Genomic DNA, 15,704 nt, shown 5'->3' on the forward strand with positions numbered 1-15,704 from the left:
ATTCTTACCAAGGCTCTTTCTCGACATGACTTTAGTGATCTCAGCAGTAAGTTTCGGATGTATGAAATATACAACTAATTTGATGGGGAGTGTTTGATATGTACACGGTTTAAAAAATCGAGGGTCTGCTATAACACTTGAGAGGAGAAATTATCCTCTCTTAATTATCTATTATTGTGTTGTATTTATTTCATTTTTATCATGATGATTTGAATTTTCCTCTAATCAAAAGAGGGTTAGTCTAAGCTCTATATATATTATTTATTTATTTAATGAGAAATCAGAGAGTTTTTCCTCCTAAATTTCTACACTAATGATGATTGCCTTGCATAGCTGCATAAAAATTCCCAAATTTACTTTGAAAATTTTTCCCAGTTTCATTCAGATTCTAACAAAAATAGGCAATCAACTATTCTCAACTTGCATTGCAAGAAACTTAACACTTAATTAAATCATGCAATTTGAGTACGAGTGTATTTGTAAGCCTCTCGTTATTTCAACAGAAGATTAATCAGTATATTCAGAATCTTTAAATTCTCCTTTTTCAATGTCATCATAATGTTCAAGTCTCTTCATGAAAAGTAGAAAATTCATAAAAAACCTTAATCTCAAGATTATTAGGAGGTGTTGCCAGCTATTAAACCTTTAATTTTGTTAAATCAATAGATAATCTATTATTAGGCATCATATTTAACTTTAAATATAACATTTTAGCCTACAATAGATAATCTATTATTAGGCATCATATTTAATCTATTATTAGGCGCTAAACTGTGAAGCATCATATTTAACATCAGTGGATAACATTTCTTCAACTTTAAATATAACATTTTAGCCTAAAAATAGTGAAAAACTTTCCAAATTATTTTCAAAATCCCAAAATCATCACTCTTTTCCAAATCACGAAGGTTGGACAATAAAACGGCGGACAACTATATAGATCAAAATCATAAAAATATTAAAAAATAAACTTTATAAAAGATCATATGATTAAAAACACATAGAATCGAGTAACCGAGGATTGGTTAGAAACAAGTGCTATGAAATTGAGAATAAGCTTATGGAAGATCCCTTCACTTCTTCTCTCTGCTTGAATTCCCTTTCCGATAGCAGCAATTTATTGTGCAGACAATAAATTCATCGTTTTGGATAGACTTTAACATATTGAAACCTTAAAAAGCAAAATATTGTCGCTTGGCAACTTTCCCTAGACTTATTGGCTATAGTTCTTCACCTAAACTGAAGAAAAGAAAGGGATCATACCTTTTGCTGTTGTACCATTGGTTACAAAGAAAGAAAAGAGTGTGGGATAGTGAAAATAAGACAGGTTAAAACTGAAATTTTCAACAATGAAAATAGAATTGCACTATATTATGTTCAAATTTGGAACTGAATGTATTATTTAAAATACAAACTAATCGAAAAAATCAAGGAATAATATCAACAAAAGTTTGGAAAAGTGAAACCACCTTAGATTCTAATTAGCAAACTTCTAAATATAAGGATCCAACTATTTTCAAAACTAGAAAATACGAAAAAAATAAGAACAAGATATGACAGAAAAAATTCAAGCTTAAAAGGGCTGAATGCACCAATGGGATCTCTCAAACCAAACAGTCAGCCCAAACAGGAGTAACCTTGCCTCTAAAAATTGTAGAGCTCCACACAATATTTACTCGTCTCTAGGGCTGCAAATGAACCAATGCACTTGATGCTCAACTTGAACTCAACTCGATTAATACTCAATCATATTTATTTAACTTAGTAAAAAAACAAACTTGGATATTTTTTTTAGAACTCAAATGTTAAATGAACTAAATTTGAATATAGATAAACTCGTTTATTTATGCTCATGAACATGCCCATCTGTTCTTCAAGTAACTTTTTAAATGCTCTATATTTATATGAAATATTTTTTAAATAAAATTTAATTAACTACACCTTTAGTTACATATATATAATATTAACATATTATAATTTATTATCAATATTCATAGAAATTTAATGTATTTTTGTTTTTTTATTTTAAAAAATTATTTTATTAGTACTTATTTATATTAATTGATTGAAAGAAAACATACTTATAACTTATATTGTATTTTATTTACTAAATATAATCTAAAGAGATACAAATTTGAATTTATTCAACTGCCTATTTATTTAAAATTTTAAAATTATTTGTTAATATTTGTATATAAAAAAAATCAAGTACTCAAATGAATTTTTAGCTTATTTACTAGCTTTCTATAGAAAATTAAGTACAATCAAATTTCAAATTTTATATAAAAAATCAAGTACTCATTCAAATTTTAGCTTGTTCCAATAATATAAATAATTCAAGTACAAATCAAACATTGATATTAAAAATTTTAAGCAAGTCAGGTATAAACACATGTGAAAGCTCGGCTCAAGTTCGAACTAAAAATGAGCAACTTATGATTCGACCAAGCTAAATCCAATCTATAACATTCTCAGACTCCGCTCGGCTTGATTACAAACCTATTAACATCTTCTTTGATGTTAGTTAAACATTCTGATCAAAAGGCTTTGTGACAGGTAGGCAAGCATACCTTAAAAGGTGACTTTGATGATGACTTTTGGACAATGTGCTTGAAAGAAAACTACATGTATGAAAAAAACTTTCATCGGTAAGTCTTCGATGACAGCTTTCAACAACCGAACCATTATCTCATTTAACACATATAGCAGCTTTGTACAAGGGCATTCATCATCATAATGACAATTTTAGTGACATTTAAAATATGTTTTGGTAGAAATTTTAAACCTATATGCAGTCAATAGATTTTCTTAGTGGGTTTATTAACATGGTGCTTTTACTTTTAGTGTCGCAAATTAAATTTGAATAATTTGACACAAAAAAATGGACTTCCATTATATGTTATGATTTTTTTAGAAATGAGAATTTTAACATTTGTTCAAAATCTTATGCAAGTTGAAATGCATTTTCAAGTGAACATGATGCGGTGTCATCTTACTCTTAATTTTAGGTCTCAAACCAACATTAAACATAGAAAATTTGATTTCAGGATCATCAATGATTTCAAACATAGTTGTAACTATTTAAATTCTTCAAGTATCAGTATCACTTTTGTTTCATGTGTTCATAAATTAAATTTATAAAATATTTGATTGAGATGACAGAAAAATATTTTTCTTTAAAAATTCTTTCATTTTAGTCCTATAAATATAGACTCACCCTAATTTATTGTGGCTTCTTCATCGATCATCCAACACAATTATAGCTTACCTAATTAATTTCAACTTTACAAATCATACTTGATGCTCTCATGACATTGTTTTTTCAAGGAAATCGTACATATCCATTACACGGTCAAAGAAAGCCTTAGGAATTATTTCCCCATCAAAAGTAACATTTTTTGAGTTATGTCCTCCTTCACATCAAAATTTTGACATCCATGATTTCCATAACCTTCAGAAACATATCCTTGATAACATCTATCTTAATTATTCCTTCCCACAATGAGCTTCTTGTCTCTCAACCATGATAGTAATCAAGCAAATGTTAACTTTATAATTAAACTCAGCTTCAGATTCATGTCTTTGAAATTGATTGGTTTCCAATCTTTTTAAATCACTCATTGATTAATATCATCACACATTTGATTTTATTTATTCAAAAATTTAACCAACTGCATTTATAGAGAAGACAAAATCTAACCTCTTTAATTAATTTACAAGTTGCTAGTTTGAGAAAATCTTAAGCTGATTCAAGGCATCAAGGGTCTAGGGTTCCTAATACAACAAAATGTTATACAACTGCAACAACAAGCCTTATCCCACTACCTGAAGTAATACAACAAAATGTTATAACGAATAAAAATCAAGCAATCAAGATTAAGAATTCACAACTTAAAGATCACCAATTTAAGCAAGCACTAGCCTTATTTTCATGCAAACCAAAAAAATAAAAATGGCAATCCTTTCAAAATGATTAATTTGCCAAAATAAACATTTAGTGAAACTTTTGAAGCCATAAAAAATACAACTCAATTTTGTTTCATACCTCCAAAAATAATAATATTTATTTTGACTCATATCAATCACATTTGTAAAAATTCATATCAATTTATACAGAATAAAGGTAAAAGGTAAGATAATACCAAAGAAATCTCAACTTTACATCAGTACAAGAAGAAGGTTTACCTTCAATTTAATATTCATCACACGAAGAATTCAGCATGCAATAGACACCTAAGTTTGAGAACAAAGGACAAATTTCACTCGTCAAAATCAACTGCTTTTATAGACCCCAAAAATTTATAATTACGGCTAAGGTTTGGTAATGATATAACTAAGTTTAGCGCAACAAATATCTTGATAAGAAACTACAAAAATCACGCATTACAGAAAAGCAAAAGGAATCATAATCACACAAAATCCCGCAACTATCTCCAGTGAATATGTAAATAGCACTATTGATCACATGACAAAAAAATCGCATTGAGACAGAAACTAACAAAATGCACTTATCAAACCATGGAAACAACCAAACAAACTACTAGAACATACCCAAAAAGTCAGCATACCCAACACAGCAAATCATTGTACTGAACCAAATCATATCCCTTACACTGAACCACATCGAAGTCTTAACAGTGAAGCAATCCAAAGAGACAATCCATCATTGTGGGAGTCGTCATCATAGACATAAACTAAGAAATAAATTAAAACGACACAATAAGCTAAAACAACTAAAACAAACCAAAAAAAATTTATTTTTGGTCAAGTCCTTCAATTTTCTCACCTCAACATTCATGAAGAGTAAACAGTTTTTGTTTTCATCAATGCCCTCAAAAGATGTTTGGCTTTGAAAACTTCAGATTAAAATGATAAGACCATGAAATAAGAATTTTTGGGAGAGGCAGATCCTACACAAACTCTATTACTAAAATAAATTTCAACACCTGTATTTGCCAATAAAAGGCCAATTCTAGAAAGACATTTTCCCATTTAAATATCACCTGCTACTGAAATTCCTATACACTTGAACAGGTTTGTGCATTATGTTCAACATATCAAGTTCTCAAAAATAATTGTTTTTCAACTTCTTTAATGGACTGTATAGAATTGGACAAGTACATAAAATTCTATATGGTGGTATATATTAAAAAACTTAGATCAGCACATCTGTATGAGACATGGCATTCACCTAAATCGATATACAATGCCAATAAAAAAAAGACAAAAAAAAACACAGCGAATAATACATGCCAATGCTTACAATTGGCACTTTATGGTATTTCTTTTTTATAATGGAAACATAAGTTATTCTCATATTAATAATTATCAATTTTCACAAAAGTTCTTTTTTAAAGGATAAAAATATATAGGATATTTGATTAATTATAAGATGTGCATAATACCAACTACAAAATTTTTTAATGGACAAGATCATATGCAGAATTATACCCATGTAAACAGCTGTCAGATTTCAAACCCCGTTGAAAGATAAACAACCCCATATCCAAAAACATTTGACTACCCCCTACACAGATCAACACATGCGATTTATGTCGATAAAATCAATAGTGTCATAATTAGATATCATTTGAAATCAAAAGTTACCCAAATACTCCATTTGATGCAAGCAAACCTTAAATTAGAGGACTAAAAAGAAAAAAAAGCATATCATGAGTCGCTGACATAAAAAATAAGCAGTACAAATGACTAAGAAAATCAATTCTTTCGATGGTTTTGCTAACCAAAAGATGCCTCCATTTATTATGCGAAAAAGAAATAAACTCACAAAGGGCTGGCACTTTACCCAAGAAAACTTACACGTTTTATAGTCTCTTGAACTAAGCAGTCGGTGCAAATATTCATACGCCGTGTTCTGGAAAATGCTACAAGTTAGATGACAATAAAGTATGAAAGCTTGACAAAATATATGGCAATATCTCCAAAAAATAGCAACAATATTTGATAGCCAGCAAAACAACTTGTAGTTAAATATAAATGCATTTTAAGTATGAAAACGAATTTAATTTGTTTTATCTAAATAAAATTAGTAGATAAATTGCATCATATCATGGCTGCTAAGGAATTCGTGAGACGAATACATATTTTTGCAAAAGGTCCCATATATTAAAGTTCCATGAAGATCCTTTCACAGCTTGTGCCATCAATTGAGGGCAAAATATGTAAGAAATAAAAATATATCATGTGTTTTCTTCTCTTGTTTACAATCTCTGACGTGGGTGCGGGAAAGCCAGTCGATCCAGGCCCCAATTGGACCCGCCAGCCCCTTCTCCCACTTTCCATTTTTATATTTCCTTATGGAAGCCTTCCTTTGTTGTTATTTCCTTATGGGAGCTTTCCTTTCTTGATATTTCCCTATTGGAGTCTTTTTAAATGTTGTTTTCTGAGAGTTAGGGCTTAATTTGTTGAGTATTAGATTTCAGGTTTCTATGTGAAGTTGTCTTCCGTTTTCTAGGATTGTATCCTCCGAGGTAGTTGTGATCCTACTGTATCTTCCTACGAGGTGGTGTTGTATCCTTTCCAATCTCCTTTCCTCCCCACTCCCTAAACCTTCTAGCCACCGATTTTCCCCTCCAGACCTCCTTGTCGGCCTCTCCCGACACCAGGTCACACTTCCCCTGCCCTTTTTCCCTGTTGTCCACTTCTCCCCCCCACCTTCTAGCCACTTGTTCCTACTCCACTTGTTTTTTGGCCTTGTTGTACAGCCTTCCCGCCACCCCAAGTGCATCCTACCAAACATCGACATACGTCCTCCTTACTTTCTAGTTCTTTTCCCCATCAACCCACACCCTTCTCCCCCATTACCCGTAGCTTCCCCGACCGCTACATGCTTCCAAACCCCCAAACTTGCCACCCAACACCCTTCCAATTTACCCTCCAGCTTCAACTCTTCCCCTTTCCCCCTCACCCTTTTGCCAACGGAAACACCGCCATCGGATCTCCTCTTCTAGTCCTAGCCAGAGATTAGTTTGTGTTTGTATTTCCTTTCTAGTTTGTGTTTGTATTTCCTTTCTAGTTTGTGTCGTGTTGTAGCCCTATTTTTTTGTTAATAAAAATTTTCTTCTATGTTTCCGCTAAGTTCCTACCTTAACTCCAGTATAATTTGATATCAGAGCTAGTCAAATTCTAGCCCTATCCTAGAGTTTCCTAGCATCTGCAATTCACAAACCATAACCGCAAATCCCCCTTGCTGATTTTCAAAATCAGCAAACCTAAACAACATTTTACACTCGCCATCAATCGCATACACCCCCTCTTACCTCCAGCAAAAAAATTTCCTTCCACAACCCAAACCCTAACCCCACCAAAATATTTATAATATTCCTTAATCCCTAGTTATGCCACCAAGAAGAATATGCCCAAGCATACCCAGGAAGAGATATGACGAGTGCTCTGTCGCCTTCAACAAAGGCTTGCAGAAATTAAAGAATGGACACAAGAAAAGGTTACAATCAACTGAGATCTGAGGATTAAAAGGGGAGAAAGAGAAAAAGATCTGAATCCTTTCCATAGGGATAATTTCAGCGATGAAGAATACGGGCCATGACGTTTCAAAATCCAGTATCAGAGTAGACCTGGAGGGAAATCAGAATCCCTCCTAGAGAGAGTTTTCGAGAGGAGATGTCATTTGGATGACATATAGACTATGGAATCAAAGTGAATTTACCAGAGTTTGAGGGAGGCATGGATCAAGATGAATTGATTGATTGGATGGAAGTTTTTGAGCGAATATTCAAGCACAAAAGATGTTCCAGAAGATAAGCAGGTCAAAATAGCTGCTATTAAGTTGATGAAGAATGTCTCCTTATGGTGGGAAAATATACAGTGGCAGAGAAAACATGAAGGCAGTGATAACATTACAAGTGAGAGAATATGAAGAAAGTCATATAGAAGAAATACCTTCCCCATCATTATTGTCAGAACATGTTTCTGAAGCTCTACAATCCGCAATAGTGGGATCTTTCAGTGGAGGAGTTCACAACCCAGTTCAACCACTTACAGCTGAAGTACGTACTGACAGAGTCAAAGGAGCATACAATAACTCGATACCTTAAGAGCCTAAAACCTAATATTAGTAATGTGGTGCAGCTACAGCGATATTGACCGCTTGAGGATGTTCAAACACTAGTCATGAAGGTGGAGAGACAGCAGAAGCAGAGCAGGAAGCAGGAAGCAGACAACAACCGTCAGGCAAGCAGGCAGTGACCCAGAGTTACCGCGATCGACAATGGTACCTCAGGAGAAAATGGCAAGCACGGACAAGGGAATGACACTCTAGATCAGAGCGAGAAGAAGCAGAAAAAAGGCAGTTTCTCTTTGGCCATGAAGTGTTTCAGATGCCACGATTACAACCACATAGCCTCCAGCCATCCCACGAGCAGAGTAGTCACACTTACTGATCAGGACGTAGTGGAAGAGGTTAGCGACGAGAACGCTGAGGAAGAAAGTGAGGTGTACCAGCTTTCAGCATATGAAGGAGAGGCACTCGTGATCCAACGGATCCTGCAGACAGGGATACGCAGTGGCATCGCCACAATATTTTCTACACTCATTGCACCGTGAACAAAAGATATGTAGTCTTACTATCAACAATGAGAGCAGCAAGAATATGACATCGACTTGAATGATAGAGAAATTGAGACTTACGACTCAGAGATATTCTTAATTGTATTCACTAACGTGGCTGAATAAGGCAAATCGGGTCAACATCGACCAGATATGCTTGCCAGACAAGAGAACTGAGACACCAACTCCAGATATAGGAAAGATATGACCGAGGGTGCTTCAAAGTTTCACAGTCGACACCGTACCACTGGTGCGATCGCTGTGTGATAAGGTTCAAGTTAACTCTCATAGCAAGCCCAATTAAATCGACCACGGGTTTCTTTGGGAAGATTAAGTAGTACATACATGACCCACAACCTCAAGAGAGCGGATCAATTTGGACATGTGTTAACAGGTGGGGAAGACTTCTCCAATGCTTCGAAGAACAATACAACCGATAGGAATCCAGGTACCATCATAATTGAAGACAGGAACTAGAAGCTTCAACGAATGAGGTTGAAACTCCCCCAACCCCAAGAGGCTGACGTGGATGAGGCCATCATCCCGCACGGGTGTGGGAAGACCCCGAATGCTGATGAGGATGCGAATGTGGGTGTGGGTGTGGGAAAGCCAACCGGTTCGGTCCAGAACCCAACTGGATTGAGCAACCTATAGAGGGGGTGGCGTGCTGCCAACCCCTTCTCCCACATTCCTTTTTTGTGATTTCCTTATAGGAACCTTCCTTTGTTGTTATTTCCTTATGGGAGCTTACTTTTGCTATTATTTCCTTGTTGGAGTCTTTTAAAATGTTGTTTTATGAGAGTTAGGTCTTACTTTTGCTGTGTTTCGGATTTCCGGTTTAGTGTGAAGTTGTTTTCCCAGTTCTAAAATTGTATACTCCGAGGTAGCGATGCTTTGACCGTATCTTCCTCTGAGGAGGAGTTCTATCATTTCCAATCTCACCTCCTCCCTGCTACCAAACCTTCAAGCCACCAATTTTCCCTTACTGACCTCCCTATCGGCCTCTCCCAGCACCACCCGTGCTTCCCCTGCCCTTTTCCCCAACTGTCCAGCCTCCCTCCCACCTTCCAACTGTATGGTCCCCTTCCACCGGTTGTCGGCCTTGCTGTCCAGCCTTCCCAGCCACCCCAAGTGCATCCTACCAACCACCAACGGCCGTCCTTCATGTTGTCTGGTTCGTTTCTACATCAACCCGCACTTTTCTCCCCCAATACCTGCAACTTCCCCGACCGCCCCATGTTTCCAATCCCTCAAACCTGCCACCCACCACCCTTCCAATCTACCCTCTAGCTTCAATCTTTCCCTTTCCCTCTTACCCTTTTGCCGACACCAACAACGCCCTCGGTTCATTTCTCCATCAACCCGCACCCCTCTCCCCCAGTACCTACAGCTTCCTCGACCACCCCACTCTTCCAAACCCCCAATTCTGACCCACCACCCTTCCAATCCACCCTCTAGCTTCAACCATTCCCCTTTCCCCCTTACCCTTTCGCCGACGCCACCACCGCCCTAGAATATCTTCTTCCAATCCTAGCTGGAGATTAATTTTTGTTTGCGTTTTCTTTTTTGTCTGTGTCGTGTTGTAGCCCTATTTCTATATTAATAAAGTTTGCTTTTGTGTTTCATTCGTGTTCGTACCTTAACTCCGATATCAAGCTCTCTCTTCGACCCCAAACCTCCCTTTGCTATTGGAGATCTTAAGCTCTAAAATTTTTTAATACAGATAAAAGAATACACAAAATCATGCACACCTTCAAATTCGCATTTCAAAAAATGCTTATCTTAGACAGGTATTTTCTCCTTTAGATGAAGCCAAAATTATTTGCATTTCAAACTTATTTTTTTATGAAGCTATTCACACTATAGATGAAATTAGACCTACCGAAAATTGCATAGATATTAATTAAACAACCGTCTATCAGAAATTTTGTATAGAAATTTAGAAGTATTAAAGAAAAAAACTAAACATTTGATTAGAACCCAAACAATAATTAGAAAAAAGATAGCACAATTATCACTAGAACTAACAAATAGAATAATAAGGAAATAGATCATCAAATGATAATTTAAGACACGAAAGGGTACAAAAACTTTCCCAAAAAATCTTCAATTCCCAATGCACAGGAAAAGGTTAGAAGGACTTGTAGCTAATTAAAAAATTATTCTTAAAGTTGAAATCAAAGTAAAGTAAATATTGAGTTATTGGTAAGTCACATAAGTTCGGATTTGCAAACAAGAGTACATATCATAAGATTAACAATTACTGTTATTCTCAAAGGGTACATATCTCTTCGAGTTATAGGCACGTCGCATGAGCTCTAATTTACAAACATATGTGAATTTATTACAAACATATGTGAATTTCATAAAGTTGTCTCCCTCCCTCACTCCCTCCCTCCCTCCCTCCTCAATCAAAGTCACAATTAACAATTACTTCAGGTAAGTTCCAATTTTCAAACATGGGTAACTTCCATAAGATTGCCAAAAGCATACGTCCAAAAGTTTTATAAATCGTGCACGCCCTTACGTCTGAAAAGTGTCCCATCAAAGCTCTATTGATTGAACAGTCAAATTCCCCAAATAAAATCTCATTCACGTGATTTGATGCTAACAACAAAAGAAAATTACTAGCGTACTCAAACAAATATAAGGATAAGAAGTTTACCAAAGGGGCAATCTGTAACATTAAAAAGCTTTACGAACCTAAATGAAATAAAAATAAAAACATGCTTGCTCAGGTACCCCATATAAGATAGCACCAGGCAGCCTTGCAGTTCAAGCTAACCCATTTATTGTTTGTGTTATAAGATTTAGATTATTTTTTGTCATAGGATTTAGAGGTCATTGTCGGCCGCTTTATTTTGAAAATCATTTAAATCTAATTTAATGTATATATATGATTATAATTTAGAAAAATAATACTTTAATTTTGAAAAGTGAGACAGAGCGGATTTCACATATTTGATAGTTTAGGAGGCCGAGCGCGATACCACAAGTAGTACACTATCCCGAAAGATATACATACAATTTGTTGGTAGGCTTAACCACCTAAACTAAAAGAATTGTGACGTTTGTTTTAGTCTCCAAAACTTTTTTATGAGCCGACAAGTTCCCCTATTTAACATGGAAAGTTAAATAGAGTTTATTTTAAACTAGGTTCTTAAGTTCCCTATAGAGACAAACCCCTATAGTTAACTACACCTTAAATGAACAAAATCACTAAGAAGACTTTCGATTAAAATCAGTGGTTTTGTCTTCAAGATTGCAAAGTTTAAGTTTTCAGGGTTAAATATAAGTAAATCAAAAGGGAATGGCTCAAAAGGAACAATTATTTTCATGAGTTAATGGAGTGAAAGATAGGGGATGTCACAGATCCAAGAGAAACATGCAACAACATGAGTTATAAAAGGAAAAATGCAACGGAACGCAGTAAACAATACTATTACAAGCATGAATTATGTGTATACGCAGGAAAGCGTGCAGTAGCAAAAGTAAACACTATAAATGTAAAACAAACCTGTATACCTGACGGGCCGGCGGCTCCTGAAAAGACTCGAGAAAAAGCGGCAGATGATCCACAGTAATTTGATGAAAACCGTCAGAAACACGAAGAAAATATGAAGGAAATCACAAGTGTTTTACAAAAATTTCGATAAAACCGTAAGAAAACACATGAAGATCCAATTTGATTAAAAAAAACGTAGGAAAACACCCAACAATCCGAAAAAAGAAAGAAAGTCGTAAGCATTCGGGTCGGGCTAGGCACAAAATTAAGTATTTTCGATGGACTCCGAAGGCAACTATCGGTCACCTATATGAATAGAGTCCGGCATTCAACTAGAATGGTGTTCTACTATACCAACTTCGGTGGGTACTCCTTAGCCCAATGCCAGCAATTGACAAGCGGACAATCGAATTTTGTTATTTAAAATTTATATTTTAACACGCATATATAGGTTTCATGCATGTGAGAAAAGTATTATCAGTTTTGGTAGCGAAATATTTTGAAAATGGTGTATATGTTTTTATCGTATCTGTTCTTAACATTTTTATAAAAATATGATTGTCCACAAGTCGATCGAACCGTCGGGCAGGGACCACCAACAACCTAAGAAGGCAAGGGTGCCCTGCTAGTCTAGTGTATGTGAATAATATCGTCATCCTACATTTCACCGGGTCCCGGGATTAGGTCCCGATATTGTAGGATGGAATATTATTTTGTTTTATCACCGAATGTTTTTATCATCAATACCTAATACCCTAAAAAGACCGTCGAACTTACGACCTTACTTGATGGTTTCACATATAACCATAGTTATATGAATGCACTTATGTTTCGGACATTAGCGCCTAAAACCCAAACCAAGAAGCGAGGAAAATTGAACTGAAAAGCAAGAAATGCAAAAGAAGACTAACCCGTGTCCAAAGTCAATTTAAAGAGAAAGGTCAAAGTGGTAGGCAGATTAGCCTAAAACATCCAATTGATGGGACTTCTCGATTGAGCAATGAAGTAGGCACATTCCCCAGTGCTAACCAGGAACAACCCCAAAATGCACAATTTAGAGATCTCCAAGCTATTCCCAAACATTTCTCAAATATCAAAAGATTTTTTTTTCTCTTCTTTTTTTTTATTGCAATCAATTCAGCCCGCAGAACTGGGCTATGAAACATCTCCAAACATTTAACGAATCATTCCTTGGAAAGGGGCATTTGAATTCTTCCAAACAACAAGAATTAAGGCATTCCATTTCACGATCATCAAAACATTCAATTCCACATTAAACCAAAAGTTTCCAATGTCATATGAACCCAACCTCATTCAAAGAATCTCATATAGGTGCTCACGGTCAGGGCAGCAAGGAGCCACCAAACAAGTGCACAAAGGAACCAACCAACACAAACAAGGGCTCTTGGGTAGACGCAACAAGGGGAGCCACCAAACCCAAGCCAACAGCCACAAGCTCACAGGTAAGGGGAGCAAAGAGGGTCAGCTAAACCCCAAACAAACACTCCATAGACTCACGGGCAGGGACAACCAAGAGGGCAAAATCGAGCCCAAGAAACACACCCAACAAGCTCACGGCTAGGGGCAGCCAAGAAGAAGCCAACGACCCCAAAGCAAAACTTCCAAAGTTCCAAAATTTAATAAAATCGCTTGCATATGTTTCGAACAGAGGGGCAGCGACAGGGGGGCGGGGAGGGGGCCAAACTGAACCCAGCAAGTGGCCAAAAAAACCAAGCCACAATCAAGCAAAATCGAGCCCAGCAAGGGGCCAAAACCGAGCCACCATAAAGCAAATTCCACAAAACCTTAAAACCCAAAATTCGCAACCAGCATATATATTTGAACAGGAGCAACGACAGGAAGCGAACTGAGCCACTAAAAGAGTTGCTCAAAGCAAGAAATAATTCCAACATGTATTCGAATAAGGACAACAGCGTAAAGAGCAAAATCGAGCCACCAAACTAACTGCTCAAAATACCAAGAAAAAAAATACTCTAGCATGTGTCAACAGGAAGCAAAACCGAGCGAGCAAAACCGAGCCACTAAAACAGTTGCTCAAAACATACAAGATAATTCCAATATGTATTCGAACAGGAGCAACAACGTAAGGAGAAAACTGACCCCCCTCCTTTCAAGGATACCTCCCTTTCTTTCTCATTTTTTTTTGAAAGCCTCTAACAAGAGAAAATTAAGCATGCCAATGTCGTCCAACGTGTATTTTAAATAGGCGAGTGACAGGAAGCAAAGAAACAGAAATAAGCCCCTAGCAGTAATTTTTTTTTAGCATGCATTTCGAAAAGGGGGAAATAACAGGAAACAGTCGTCCAACGTGTATTTTAAATAGGCGAGTAACAGGAAGCAAAGAAACAGAAATAAGCTCCTAGCAGTAAATTTTTTTTTTTAGCATGCATTTCGAACAGAGGGAAATAACAGGAAACAGAGAAATGAAAGTAAAACCGAATAGAAGGAACAACAGGAAGCAAAACCGAGCCACCAAAACAGTTGCTCAAAGCAAGCAAGATAATTCCAATATGTATTTGAACAGGAGCAACAACTAAAGGAGCAAAACCGACCCCCCTACTTTCAAGGATACCTCCCTTTCTTTCTCATTTTTTTTTGAGAGCCTCTAACAAGAAAAAATTAAGCATGTCAATGTCGTCCAACGTGTATTTTAAATAGGCGAGTAACAAGAAGCAAAGAAACAGAAATAAGCCCCTAGCATTAAATTTTTTTTTTAGCATGCATTTCGAACAGGAGGAAATAACAGGAAACAGAGAAACGCAAGTAAGCGCCCCCCTATTTCTGTTTCTCTGTTTCTTGTTGTTTCTCTGTTTCTTGTTGTTTACCAACCCCGAATGGGCTCCCGCGCAGCGAGAGGAAGCAGAAAGCTTTGAAAAGAGGAAATTTTGGGCAGAGGATGTCGAGAGGGGAAGTCAACTCTTCGTTACGCGAAGGGAGTGGACCAGCACGAAGGAAGACACGATTAGGGCTAAATCCCGGAGACAGAACCAAGAGGGGTCGCGAGCGAGAGGAGCCTAAGCTCCGATTGGGGACGGAATCAAGCAAGGACCGCGGCTAATTAAGGATTTTTCCCGTGATAAAAGACCCCATCGGTCTTATATTGCCAAACGTACCTCCCCAAGGTATAAATAATGTCTAAAATTCCTCGAATTGCGCACCTCTCGCTCGTGCACAAAATCATATCAAAGAGGGAGTTCCTCCTAACTAAAGTCGACGTTCCGGACACGTCAGCGCGGCCCTTTTCGTCATCTGAGATTGTCCGGACGACTTCGTGATGATTGGATCGAAAATGCATCAAATTCGAATTATTTGAATTAATCGCTTGTGATCGATCCTAAAACCTCTGTTGACCTCACTTTTGGTTGAGGTCTAGAAACTTCTTTACTAGCCTAAGTCTAGCCATAGGACTTTCCTATTGACTAGTCTTAGAAAACTAGAAAAGGTACCCTCACCATTAGAAACTCAAAACTCTTCTCTTTACTCGACTTGAAGTTCCACATATTGGTCCTAACCTCTAATATTTAGAAGGTAAGATCATTATGGGGGAGCTCCAGAAGAGTTCCTATAGGGTTACTTGGCCTTAGGATTGACC

General features: G+C 36.5%; 1 protein-coding gene across 1 annotated transcript in view; it reads right to left on the minus strand.

Moving 5' to 3' along the window:
* LOC110019482 (probable apyrase 6) overlaps window positions 1-15,704 on the minus strand; it is a 70,907-nt gene that overhangs the window by 26,485 nt on the left and 28,718 nt on the right. Inside the window, 2 exon segments of the mRNA XM_020717149.1 lie at window positions 5,430-5,527; window positions 5,821-5,875. Of these exon segments, the coding sequence (XP_020572808.1) occupies window positions 5,430-5,527; window positions 5,821-5,875 (153 nt within the window).

This window comes from Phalaenopsis equestris, unplaced genomic scaffold (assembly GCF_001263595.1).
Source record: "Phalaenopsis equestris unplaced genomic scaffold, ASM126359v1 Scaffold000058, whole genome shotgun sequence".
Lineage (NCBI taxonomy): Eukaryota > Viridiplantae > Streptophyta > Magnoliopsida > Asparagales > Orchidaceae > Phalaenopsis > Phalaenopsis equestris.